The sequence below is a fragment of the Colossoma macropomum genome, unplaced genomic scaffold, assembly GCF_904425465.1.
Source record: "Colossoma macropomum unplaced genomic scaffold, Colossoma_macropomum, whole genome shotgun sequence".
In the NCBI taxonomy this organism is placed as follows: domain Eukaryota; kingdom Metazoa; phylum Chordata; class Actinopteri; order Characiformes; family Serrasalmidae; genus Colossoma; species Colossoma macropomum.
The window spans coordinates 87831-101787 of NW_023495950.1; the positions used below are offsets into that span (position 1 = coordinate 87831).

Genomic DNA, 13957 nt, shown 5'->3' on the forward strand with positions numbered 1-13957 from the left:
CATTCTAATCTATAAGAAATATGAGTAGTTTTACACTTAATTAAATGTTTATTGTATATTCTTTATCAGACACAATATTGTAAAAGGTCTTACTTTGAGCTACATTATCACAATGATTGCACTGATTACATTTAAAACATCCATTAATCTTGCATCTTAACCAATTATTTTTCTGTGTAGCTGAGATAACTGTGTACCAACTTATCCTCAAGAGTTAGTTTTAAAACTAATTACTGGAGAGGATGGAAAGATTTAATTTGATACATCACAGATATATCACATGAAAGATACTACAATTCTTTTTAATTACTTATTTACCTTTGTGTTCTATTGCACTATGCCTTGTGACAAAGTACACCTTTTCAGAAGTAGACACCAGTGCTTTTCTACATTAAAATTCATTGTGAGTCAACTGTTTTGCCCTTATTTTTGCTTTACATAGACTGCAACCTTTCCTCCAACTCCAATGCGTTTACCTTTTTTATAATGCTGTTCATCATCACAAATTCTACAGAGTCTTTGAAATTGCACAAAGAGCATATTTTCAATCAATTCATGTGGGTGAAAACTATTGGCAGGTACAACGGTATTTCTATCCATTGGTTTCCTAAAAATTTATGTATGTAGAAAACCTTTTCATCTTTACTAATCTATAATTCCAAAAAAAAAATCTTCTCTTGACAATGACAATATTTGAATCTGTACTTATAAGATATTTATGATCTCAATAGGTCCTCCTCTGACCCAGTAAAAATGGAATAATGTCATCAGTGTAAGGAGAACTCAAATAATCTTGTTGAAAAAAAGGTGGGTGACACTTTATTTTGAGTGGTGCTTCTTAGATGAAATGAATACTCAACAGACTCTCAGTAACATATTGACAACATACCAGTAATGTATCAGCAGTGAATACATTCAGTAGATTACCAAGACACTTTTAATTAACTGTATAAATATGATTTGTTTATAGTTTGTTTCGGTTGATTTTCACGTTATTTGGAGTGTCCAATTAAAGTGAAAACAACCTAAGTGTAACGTGCGACCAGAGAGCAGACGCTCGCGGATGTAAAAAAGTGATGAAGCTTTACTAGAGTTATTGTCGTTGGTACACAGGCACAGCAAAATACACTGAAGGCGATCAAACACAACAGGGCTAGGCAGATCAAAGTCCAGAGTACAGGCAAAAGCCCAAAACCAGATATCAATCCAACCAGGCAACAGTACAAAAGGGCAAATCCGAAAATCCAAGAAACAAATCCAGAAACACAAGGTCATAACAGGGGAGATCAAAAAACCTGAATGAACGCTCAGTAGTTTTCAAGAAAACAATACCTCGCAAAGGTCCTATGCTAAGCCCGGGCTAATATACTAAACAGATCACATGACATAAACACACAGGTGAGAGTGATCAGTATTCCGGAGAGCTAGAGCGGTGATTGGTTGCTGCTGCTCTTCCTGGTGTCATGTGATGAAGCGGAGGATTCTGGGAATCGTAGTTTGGAGGCTGGCTGGCCGAATACGTGACACTGAGCGGTCACTGAACATGTAACAGGTTTAATACAGACCATCTCATCATCTTCAACAAGCTGTTATAGACGTGCTGCTGACACTGTTTTATAACTGGAGCTTAACAAGATTAGGTTTTGGTTAAAGTTAGGGTTAGGATTAGGTTTTGGGTTGAGATTGAAGCTAGGTTTACAATTAGGGCCTGGGTTTTTGGTAAAGTTGAATAAGGTTAGGTTTTGCATAACAGAAGTAACATAATAAGTCTACTTTGTGCAACATATCAACAATACATCTACTTAATATAAGTACATCTTCAAGATATTTACCTCAATATACTCAGATGCTTCACAACTGCTACTTCACTATGTTGTTGATGTGAAGAGTTTTTTAATCATCTACAAAGAATGACTTGCTCATAAATTTTGAAACACAAAGATAGTATTATTTAATGTCCATTCAGTTAACTGTGTAAGAAATTCAGACAGAAGTAAATCTAAGTTTCAGGTTTAGAATTTAAGCTACCAATCCTTGATCATGATGAATATTCATAATGGTTATAATGATTCTATAGTCACTAAAAAAGACACAGCACCTTTAATATTCAATTCTTGAATTTTATTCAATACATCAACAATATCTTGAATATATGAGGTGAAAATGATAAAAAAAAAGGTTTTATAAAATAATCTATGCATTTAGAATTTGTCCAGACCTGCTATCAGTAAATGGATGGTCTAGGCTGCTTCCTTCCCTTTCCAAATCAATCTCTTCCCCTTTCTTTTACTTTTTCCATGAACTCTCTGTGTGATGCTGCTCATGTTGCTAAAAACTTTTAGAATATGGCCCATCATTGTAACTGGAAAATTTCTCTGATTCACTGCTTGTAAAGCTGAAAGAGGTTTTACTCAAATATTTTCTAGGGGTACATAAAGAAGTAGAGGGGACTTCATCCCTTTTAAATTTCTTCAATTTTGCTGTTTCAGCTTTTTTATGAATTCATTCATTTTTTTATCCAGTTCTTTTATTGTTGCCTCATCTTTGCAAACAGCAATGACTGCTTCATCTCCTGAACTTGCAGCAAATCTTTCTTTGATTCCTTTATGAGAAATAACATCAGAGAAAGGAGTATTTGGAGTATTGCCTCCCATTTCTCTCTAAAGCCCATTTTATCTTGTCCTCCATATCCTAGAAACATTTTAATTCAGAGACCTCTAGGGATCATTAAAATTCAGTTTACACTCTTTCTCTTTACAGTATTTCAAATCATTGTTCATCTTACTCACATCTATTGTCAGTTTTACAGAGTACAGTTCCTTCTAATAGTGATGAGAAAGTAATGGTCGTTTTTGTCAATCTTCATTCGAATATGGAAATTATGTGGCCTTGTGTAGATTCCAATGTGCAATAAAAATCCCTTCAAAAACGCCAGAGAAAAACTTCACTGAAAGCACAATGACTTATAAAGACTGTTAGTGTTACAGACAGGGAAATAAATGTGTTGAAGGTCCTCTATGGCCAGGGGTTCAAGAATTTTAAGAAAAAAGTAAAACATGGCACTCTTTATGAAATAAAAGCCTTCATTATCACATTGCTATGGATAAAAAAAGTCTATCAACAGGTTTTCGCTTGGGTCTTTATCAGGGAGAGCCATAACACAGCTTTACACAGGTGCTCTAAATACCTTCAGTTAATTAGTAACATGAATGAACATTCATGTAATTCACAGATATCAAAGTACAAAAAAGGTAAAAAGGGAAGGAAAGGTTCGAACAAAAGGGTTATACAAATTGGATTCTTTGTAGAGCAAAAACAAGTGCAAAACAGCTGACTTGCATTGAACTGTTACACAGAGAAGCACTAGTGTCTACTTCTGAAAAGGTGTACTTTGTCATTACAGTACGATAGCATAAAATGTTAAACAAAATATTAGGAACAACTCATATTTGACACCAGACATCTGAAGAATTAAAGGCCTCTAAAAGCTCCCTCAGAGAAAATTATTATGTGCAATTAATATGAATATACTGAGATTAATATGAATGTATTAAAACAACTTAAACATAAAATATAAAACTTTTGTACAGGCCACATTTAATGTTGTATATTTTGTTTCATTATGTGACATTTAAAAAATAAGTAATTGTGCATTAAAATGTTCTGTGTAGAGGATCTGTACTTATTTTCACTTAGACAATCAACAAAACATAATTTGACAAAAAGCACCCAAACTTTTGCATACAATTAGATATATTAGCTATTGGGTATTAGATTTTATTAGATATTATGATCCATGGTTCCTTTCACCACTTGTGTAAAAATTGCACATTGGTAGAATAAATCATTTCATATCAAACCACTCTGAATGACTTTGCTAATATCTCAATATTGATGCAGACATTTTGAAAAACTAAAAAGTGGAATTCCAGCCTACAATAATTAGAAATCTTATCGTCTGTTGGGATGTGGTAGTGCAGGGAGAGCCACTGATTTTCACATGTGTAAAGAGAGTGCTTATGCAGGCCGAGTGAAGCCACAGAGATGCTATTGCTGCTGCTCAGATGGGCTCACATTTTCCTCTCACAGTGTCTCAGTAGAGTAATACTTACCTACATCTATCTAGATACACTTTCACATTCTCGGAAACCTGTTTCAGGTTAAGGACTCTTTCTAGCTATTTAATTATATTTGTTTTAGTTGGTAGTTAGACTTGCAGGTGAGCATGTGTTAGTTAAGAGGTGGATGGCCTTAACAGTTATGTTGCACATCTGAGATTTGACCTAATTATGTTGTAAATGTAAATGTAAATATTACAGTGTGTTTTTTAGATAAATTGTTGTCATCATGGAGTGCAGATTAGTGAGATGTAGCTGTTGGCATATTTAACTTTTTTTGAGTGGTGTTTCGTTTTGTGTATGATAAAGATCTAGTTGGTTTGTGTGAATTGTTGATTGGCTATGTTAACATGCAAAGATTTTTGCCAATCCGATTGAATTCAATCCGATTACAGATTCAGACTGAGGTGTTTATATGCTCACTCTATTCAACAATTTGATGGAAAATCTTCGTTTACATGCTCACTATAAGTAATCCAATGCAAAATGATGCGCATGCGTGGAGTAGCACTTAGAGTAAACGTTACCATGACAGCGAACATCACGTGAGGTCCAGTCAGAGTGAGATGAGTTTCCAGCTGGCGCACTTACGTACTTCACATGTTCTTATTAAAGAAGGCCAAGAGGAAGTCGTCGTGTTCTGAGACACAGAAGCTGGAAGTCCGTCCCACCACCGTCTTTTAAAGATCAGAGCAAACTTCGTCTCCTCTGCAGACCAGTTTCTGCTCCCGCCATGGTGAACGTTATAAACTTTTGCTATGATGCTAACGCACATGCGCAGAATGTATTTACACCTTCCGATTGGAATATAATTGGATACAGGCGTTTACATGGCTATTATTCTTCTATTTAACGGATTACTTAGAGGTTTACCCACCTCATTCAATCGGATAGAAATTGTATTTCGAATGGCCTCAATCAGACTAGACTATTCCGATTGATGTGTTTACATCGACATATTCTATTCAGATTGAGCTATTAGTGGGATTATTAACGGATTATTAGGCTGCATGTAAACGTGGCTACTGTCCTTCTGAGAGACTTTTGAATTATTTGATGCTCTTTATATTTGCTGCAGCGTTAAGTCGCATTGTGGTTCATGTTTATATTAAAGTGAGAATTATTTGTGTGTGTAACCTTAGGCTTTCGTAGTATTTAGCAGGGTTGTATGTGCAGCATGGTATAGTCCTCTCACTGTCCTTTCCTTTTGGCTTTGGGGAAAATGGACAAATGTGAAGTTGAGGAGTTTCTTGGTCAGGATGTAATTCATGGTCATTTGGTAAGTTTAACCAATGTAAGGAGGCGCTCACTGCCACCTGCTGTCAGCAGAGGGCAGCAGCAGCCCTCGTAGGGCAACCTCTCCAAGGACTCCAATTCCCAGAAAGCTCTGGGCTTACTGCCTTTATGCCACACAGCTGGAGGAGCACCTATTTAAACCCCAGAGACACTCTGGGAAAATGCTGGACCTTTGTAGAGGGGTAGCTGGTAACAGTACGAAACAGAAAAAAAGAGAAACAAGTAAAGTTACGAGGTAAGAGAAAAAAAAGAGACACTGTTCCAAAGCAAGGAGAAAAAGGAAGCTGTAACAGAAAAGAAAAAAGACAATGGCTCCAAATCAAAGAGAAATGGACAAGAGAGCAGTAAAAGGAAAAGGAGAACAAACTAACCAATGTATTACAGTGAAAGTGTCTTATCAATTTGGTTTTCCCCCATTTTACATATGGAACAAGGCAAATACAGAAATAGAGCTGGAAAATACATTTGTTGCTAACTTATTTGGGAGTATTGAAAGCTCAGAATTCACATGAAAAGGTTTAATTAAGGAGCAAAAGAAAAACTCAGTTTTGGCTTCTTTCAGAAAAACTGCAGCTTCATTTGAGCAGAACAGAGAAATGGCAGACAGTTTTTATGAGCAAGATGATGTACTCATGTGGAAATGGAGAGCCTTGGGCCAGCCTGAGTTGAGGACTAAGGTATAGTGGATCAGGTGGTAGGGCCACAGTGTTTTCATGCGAAGGTGATGCGTTGGGCATCTGTAAGCTGGGCGTGCAGGCATTAAGAAGACTCAAAAGAGGATTACAAAGCATTTCTGCTGGCCTAAGCTCTAAAGGGATATAGTGGGGTTTTGTTGTACTTGTCTGATGTGTCAGAAGTTGCTAAAGCCCAATCAAAAGCTACCAATGCCTCCTTTGTATCCCTCCTCCAGTGGTTGAGGAGTTGCTTTTGAGAGTTTTAATTGATTCTATGTGTACTTTACAAGAAACTAAGAAGGACAATGCATACAGTATATTTTAACCATCATAGATATGACTACACACTATCCAGAAGCTGTGCCTCTGAGAAATATTAAGGCTAAAATCATTATTGATGTCCTAGCTAACCTTTCCTTGCTGCCTAAAAAGGTGCAGTCAATATAGGGGTCAAATGTGGTGTCTGCTGTATTCCTGGAAGTTATGTTTGAACAGCGTATTAACCATTTCACACCATCAGTTTATCATCCTTAGTCATGGTGAGCTGTTCCAGGATGTGCTGGAGTGTACCCCATTGGTGACTCATGATCTTGAGACTGGCAAAGTTACTGCTATTAAACGACATCCATACAGGTTGTCCCCTACTAAGTTGAGTAGGCTGAGGGAAGGGCTTGCTTCCCTCATATATGATGGGGTTGAGCAAATGCAGAGTGAGTGGAGTTCATCAGTGGTACTTGTTACAAAGGCTGATTCTGCATTATGTTTTTGTATAATCTATTGAAAAGTAAACCAAGTAAAGGCTACTGCATTTCCCAAAATTGGAAGATTGCATTGATAGAACAGGTAGAGCACAGTATGAGATGAAGCTAGATCTCTTAAAGGGATCTTGTCAAGTGCCACTGTCAAAGCAGGCACAAGTTATTTGTGCTTTTTGATGCTTTATATATGTGCAAGGTTCAGCTTTTAATATGTGCAAAGTTTGGAAATTTGGAATGAAAAAATGCACCAGCTACCTTCCAACGCTTAATGAATAAAATCACTGCTGGACAGAGCAATGTGCTCACATATTGATGATGTAGTGGTGTGTAGTGGTTCCTGGCAGGAGAATGTAGATCATCTCTGTCAGTCATTTGAAAGACTAAAGAGTGCTCAGTTGCTGGTAAACCTGGCCAAATGTGAGATCAATAAAGGTCAAGCAATGTATTTGAAGTTAGGTCATCAGATTACGGACTCGTTCTAGCTATTTAATTATTCTGTGTTCTAGTTGGTAGCCAGACTCAGAGGTGAGCCGTTGTGTTTGTTAGAAGGTCGACTGCCCCCACACTTTATGTTCATTTCTTTTCAAACAATGAATGTCAATGTTTAACATTCCATTAACTAATAGAAATCCTACCTGAGAATCTCCAGTTGACAGTGTGAACTCTTCAGTCCAGCAGAGAGGACCTCCACTCCTGAATCTTGGAGGTCGTTGTTACTGATGTCCAGCTCTTTCAGGGAAGAGGTTTCCAGTGTTAAAACTAATTCCAGATTTTCACAAGCCTTTTTTCCAAGATTACAAAAAGCTAGCCTGCAAAGGAAAAGATAATACAATAGCTCTCACAATACAAGCAAAAGGAGATTAACAATGTTTAGAATATCATGTTTGAATAAATTCAGCTAAAATCTTCACATATGTTTACAATGGTGGGGTGATTAGAGTAAAACATATATTAGAATTCGGTGGCAACAAGAAATAAAGGGTCTGATATTTTCCTCCAGGAAACTCCTTGGATAAACATGCATGTGAAACTTAAAAACCAGACAGGTCAGTTATATCATTCAGACTTTGGAGGTGTTGGCATTTTAATCTAAGAGCGTTATAAAATTAATCTCATTTGGTTATAAAATTTTCATTCCTGATAAATACAGCAAATATTTAATTGTTACTGGAGAAATGTACTCCACTCAACATTAGGGCTGCAACAAATGACTAATTTGATAATCGAATAATTGTTCGATTACTGAAATGAATAATCAATTATTTGGATTATGAATCACTACATTACCAAATAACTTTTATGTAGCTATTAGCTTTTAAATTTAGCTTGAGGTTGTTTTATGCATTTGCTAACTAACAATGAAGACAATAAAGATGAATAACATTCACAGTTTTAATTAACTTTCCTGCTAATACAAAAGACAAGAAACTCCAATATATTTTTCCTGTCAAAATTTATAACCAAGGGTGCGCAAAGTAGCAGCAATAAAATATAACAAAACTCAATCTGTTTTTCTTTAATGAAGTAAATAAAACATCATTCTAAATTTAAATGTTAATTTTAAACAGTGCAGTCTGTGCTCTGTGCATTCTGCTGTCTGTCTACACTTAGCTGCAACTAAATTCTTACAATCTCAGGTCTTTATTGAAACAGATGAAAGTCAGCATCTCTCCGTGCTCCTGTGAGAGTCTCGCTCTCCTCTGAGAGTAGATACGCCCCGCTGCAGAGGAGACACGCTCTGATGGCAAAATGGCGAACGTTTGTGGCAAATTTCTCTATGAACAGTTAAATTTTAACTATTTTGTGTAAACGCTTCATTTCAACGGTGACCCTTTGTCCAGCTGCCCTGTGTGTTCACGGAGAACTGCCTCCTGAAACTGTTAGCGAGTGGAGCCAAACTTCCACGGAGAACAGAAAGCTGTTTGGAAACGCTCTCTGTGTTTGCCCAATTTAAACGCACCGGTTCAAATTCGCTAAGACACCGATGCAGTGTTTAAAACTGTAAGCGTTATCTGGAAAGTGAACAGGGTAGCTGTGAATAGCAGTTACTTGCTTCTTTGTTCCAACTCCATTAACGATTCCAGAGAACCTGCATTTCAAAATACAAATGTTACAGCTCAGCTCAGAACATGAAGTAGGACGGCTTTTAACATTAGCTAACTAGCTCTCCAGCGCAACTATCGCCGTGTCCCAAACCAGACACTTCTGTACTTCACACCCTACACTAATGAGTGCACTTCTAATGGTATATGGGCTGTTTTTACACACTATTTAGTGAGCTAATATGCGGACATGGCGTATTTTACCTAGATTAATCTTCACCCAGTGAGTTTCCTCTTCAGATGCTCCAACATGAAGGATGTGCTCCCGTGCCAGCTGAGCTCGGCTTCACAAATAACTCAACTGACAACCTTGTTTTCTGAGTTTACCTCCCACACTTTTGAAGTTTTTGTTCTTGAGGCTGCCTTCGCGCGGTTGTTAACTCTCTAGTCATCGGTAATGTCAAAATGTTCCTAGTCAGCGCAAGAAAGACGCGTAATGACGTCACCAACTAATTGACTATTAGATTAGTTGCCAACTAATTTGGTCGTCGTTTTTAGTCGACTAAGTCGAATAATTGTCGTAACCGTACTCAACATTACTCAAAACTCAACATTAATCAGTAACTACAGTGCTAATAATGATAATCTCACATTCTTCCTACAGATTTCTAACATATCATGTACTAATTTGATTATAAGAGATTTCAACTTGGTGTTAGATCCTTTTTTGGATTGATCTTCGTGTCTAAGAATAGCTCCCTTATAGTGCAAGTAATTTTATGAATAATTAATTAAAAAACTAAACTTCACTGATGTTTTGAGAATGGCTTACAGCACATTTAAAGACACAGAAGTGATTCTCAACAACATAACAAATGCACCCCTCCCTTGAGTGCTCCTTCAAAAGCTTTGCCCCTAAAATTCATAGATGGGCATTGCCAAGGCCACCGACACATTTTGTGGCCATAAAACCTTTCGAAAATTAACACAAATCCCATGGTATAACAAAAGAGCAAGTAAAGTAACTAACGTTAGCTGGGTTGTGGTTTAACAAAATGATAATACAACTGCTATTGTGAAGCTAACCACAAACATAAGCTAAAGGGATAAAAATACTGACCTATTTTTGCTGTTTCACAGAATCAATGAGTTAGTGTCACCTACCAGTCAAGCAAAAACAGAGCAACATCTTCACCCCTTCTCATGCCTTTTTAAATTTCAACAAAGCAGGAATCCGCATCTTGTTCAAATTTTCTCCTTCCACCTTAATTGGTGGAGCAGTTACATGCTGGTGCCTCAGACTAGCTTAACCAAAGAAATAACCAAAGCATATGCAACTGCTGCAGCTGAAAGGACCTATAATAAGGTCCTCCAGCTTCATGGATGGGTTTTTAAATGTACTGAAAAAGCTTAAAGGGCTGACATGCGATCGCTTTTGTAGTTATGCATTTTATTTTTATTCTCAGTTCCTGCCAAAGTCATAGGTCATGAAGCTAGTGCAGTGTAGGCAAAGACTGGCACTCGGATCCTAACATGCTGTCAGAAATGAATCCTCAAAGCTTTGACAACAAACTGCATTAATTACAGCTCTGCACAGTCACACAGCAAGTTCACAGTGTAATAGAAACCAAATGTGTAATATACTTCAGGAAAAAGTATATTGGTTTCCTAAACACCAGTTTCTTGTGCAAAATTTCCTGTTCCACCTTAAATTGTGCAGCAGTTACATTCTGGTATAGCTCATATATAGCTCATATTTTTACATCACTGATCAGCTCTCAGGATCAGCTAAGCTAGAGAAATATCAGCTGATAGCCAAAACTGGCCAATACCGATACATAGCCAGTCAATATTTATCTCTAATTGTGATACTCTTGACATGGACATTACCCTGGTAGAAATACAAGAATCAATCAAATTGTTAAGCACCAATCACCATATGAATTTTGTAAGAAATTTCCTGATTTGATTTCAAAGTTTTTATCTACAATCTACTTACACATTCATAAGGGTGGCACACTCCCACAATCAATCAAAGAAGCTGTTATCACATTAATCATAAAGCAAGGGAAAGATCCTGGGGAAGAAGGTAGTTAGGGGCCAATCTTAATTCTAAATTATGACCAGAAGCCTCGCCCAAAATGCTTGCAAACAGAATTAGTTGTTTAGTAGAGAGACGTGTCCATGCAGATGAGTCCAGCTTAATCACAAATAGGCACACTTCAAGATATCTCAAAATATTATGTATTCACCCTTCACTCATTAAGATTGATATATGATCATCTCTCTGGAGGCAGAGAAAGCATCTGATCAATTAGAGTGGTCATATTTGTTTGCAGTTTTGGTAACACTTTATTTGGAGTGGTCTTTGTAGATGATTAATAAACTCTTAACAGAGTACTAGTAACAAGTCAACAACGTTTCAGTAGTAGTAGCAGTAGTGAAGCATCTAAATACATTTAAACACATATCTTGTAGATGATCTGTTTATACATTACTTACATTAAGTAGATGTGTTATTAATATGTTACTTCCATTATGCAAAACCTAACCTTACCCAAAACATAAGCTTGCCCCTAATCCTGACCCTAATCTTACACTCAACCCAAAACCTAATGCTAACCCTCATATGTTTTTGACATGTTACTGAGAGTCTGCTGAGTGTTAAAAAGGACCACTCAAAATAAAGTGTCAGCACAGTTTTAAATACATTCAATTTTGGTGAAAGGTGTTTTTCTCAGATTAAGATCTTAATCAAAACTCATGTGTCTAGATCATCACTAATGAAGTTTTCCCCTTTTTCAGTTTGTACAGAGCCAAAGCTACGTCCTGTTTCCTTTGGCTCTTGTCTTGGCCTTGGAGCCTTTGGCGGAAAGCATACATGCAGATTGTTCAATTCATTGCTACAGCTTGCAAGATACACTTAATAAAATCTAATTATTCACCAATAATTATTATATATTTCCAAACCTCAGTCCTCTATCCATAAACTACTAGAGTTGATCATGCATTTTGGTACTTTCTCAGATTATTGAACAAAATGGACCAAAAGTGAAATAATTCCAACTAAAGTTCAGAATATAGCAGAGCTTTAGCAATTCCCTTTTAAGATAGCTTTAGAACAACTCACCTACTTGAGAACTATGGGTACTTAACAATCTCGTTCACTGTTCAAGCCAATTTTCTAGCCTTATGGCCAGGTTTAAATCAAACATTGAATATGGGACTCCCTGTCTTTTTCCTTAATCAGTCAAATTAATGCTATAAAATAACATTCCTCCCACAATTATTCTCTCTTTCAAAACATGCCAATATTTTAGCAACTTCACTGTTCACCTTATGACACTGGAGCCATACTTTTTTCTCCAGTTAAATGAGATAAATGTCTTTATAGTCACAGTGTTGTGACTCATAATACAATCACATTTTGGAGACAAATCAAGTCCTACACTGGATGGTGCTTTTGAGGATTATTTTTGTGACCTTAGGCTTTCTTAGTATTTAGCAGGGTTGTGTGTGCGCTATGATATAGGCTTCTCACTGTCCTTTCCTTTTGGCTTTGGGGAAAATGGACAAATGTGAAGTTGGAGTTTCTTGGTCAGGATGTAATTCAGAGTCATTTGCTAAGTTTAACCAGTCTAAGGAGGCACTCATTGCCACCTGCTGTCAGCAGAGGGCAGCAGCGGCACTCGTCTAGGGCAACCTTTTCAAGGACTCCAATTCCCAGAAAGCTCTGGACTTACTGCCTTAATACAACACAGCTGGAGGAGCACCTATTTAAACCCCAGAGACACTCTGGGAAAATGCTGGACCTTTGTTGAGGGGTAGCTGGTAACAGTACGAAACACAGAGAAACGAGAAAAGTTACGAGGTAAGAGAAAAAAAGAGACACTGTTCCAAAGCAAGGAGAAAAAGAGAAAGGGAGCTGTAACAGAAAAGAAAAAAAGACAATGGCTCTAAATCAAAGAGAAATGGACAAGAGAGCAGTAAAAGGAAAAGGAGAATAAACTAATCAATGTATTACAGTGAAAGTGTCTTATCAATTTGGTTTTCCCCCATTTTACATATGGAACAAGGCAAATACAGAAATAGAGCTGGAAAATACATTTGTTGCTAACTTATCTGGGAGCATTGAAAGCTCAGAGTTCACATGAAAGGTTTAATTAAGGAGCAAAAGAAAAACTCAGTTTTGGCTTCTTTCAGAAAAACTGCAGCTTCATTTGAGGAGAGCAGAGAAATGGCAGACAGTTTTTATGAGCAAGATGATGTACTCATGTGGAAATGGAGAGCCTTGGGCCAGGACTAAGGTATTAGTGGATCAGGTGGTGGGGCCACAGTGTTTTCATGCAAAGGTGATGCGTTGGGCCCATAAAACCTCTGTAGCTGGGTGTGCAGGCATTACGAAGACTCAAAAAAGGATTACAAAGCATTTCTGCTGGCCTAAGCTCCAAAGGGATGTAGTGGGGTTTTGTTGTACTTGTCTGATGTGTCAGAAGTTGCTAAAGCCCAATCAAAAGCTACCAGTGCCTCCTTTGTTTCCCTCCTCCAGTGGTTGAGGAGTTGCTTTCAAGAGTTTTAATTGATTCTGTGTGTACTTTACAAGAAACTAAGAAGGACAATACATACAGTATATTTTAACCATCATGGATATGACTACACACTATCCAGAAGCTGTGCCTCTGAGAAATATTAAGGCTAAAACCATTATTGATGTCCTAGCTAACCTTTCCTTGCTGCCTGAAAAGGTGCAGTCAATATAGGGATCAAATGTTGTGTCTGCTCTATTCCTGGAAGTTATGTTTGAACAGCATAATAACCATTTCACACCATCAGTTTATCATCCTTAGTCATGGTGAGCTGTTCCAGGATGTGCTGGAGTGTACCCCATTGGTGACTCATGATCTTGAGACTGGCGAAGTTACTGCTATTAAACGACATCCATACAGGTTGTCCCCTACTAAGTTGAGTAGGCTGAGGGAAGGGCTTGCTTCCCTCATATATGATGGGGTTGAGCAAATGCAGAGTGAGTGGAGTTCATCAGTGGTACTTGTTACAAAGGCTGATTCTGC

The 13957-nt window shown here is 37.4% G+C and overlaps 1 protein-coding gene across 1 annotated transcript in view; it reads right to left on the reverse strand.

The window, feature by feature from the left end:
• The window catches only part of LOC118803731 (NACHT, LRR and PYD domains-containing protein 12-like), an 80278-nt gene that overhangs the window by 36001 nt on the left and 30320 nt on the right, over positions 1–13957 (reverse strand). Inside the window, exon 8 of the mRNA XM_036564221.1 lies at positions 7482–7655. Coding sequence (XP_036420114.1) covers positions 7482–7655 — 174 coding nt within the window. The remainder of the gene's footprint in view (positions 1–7481; positions 7656–13957) is intronic.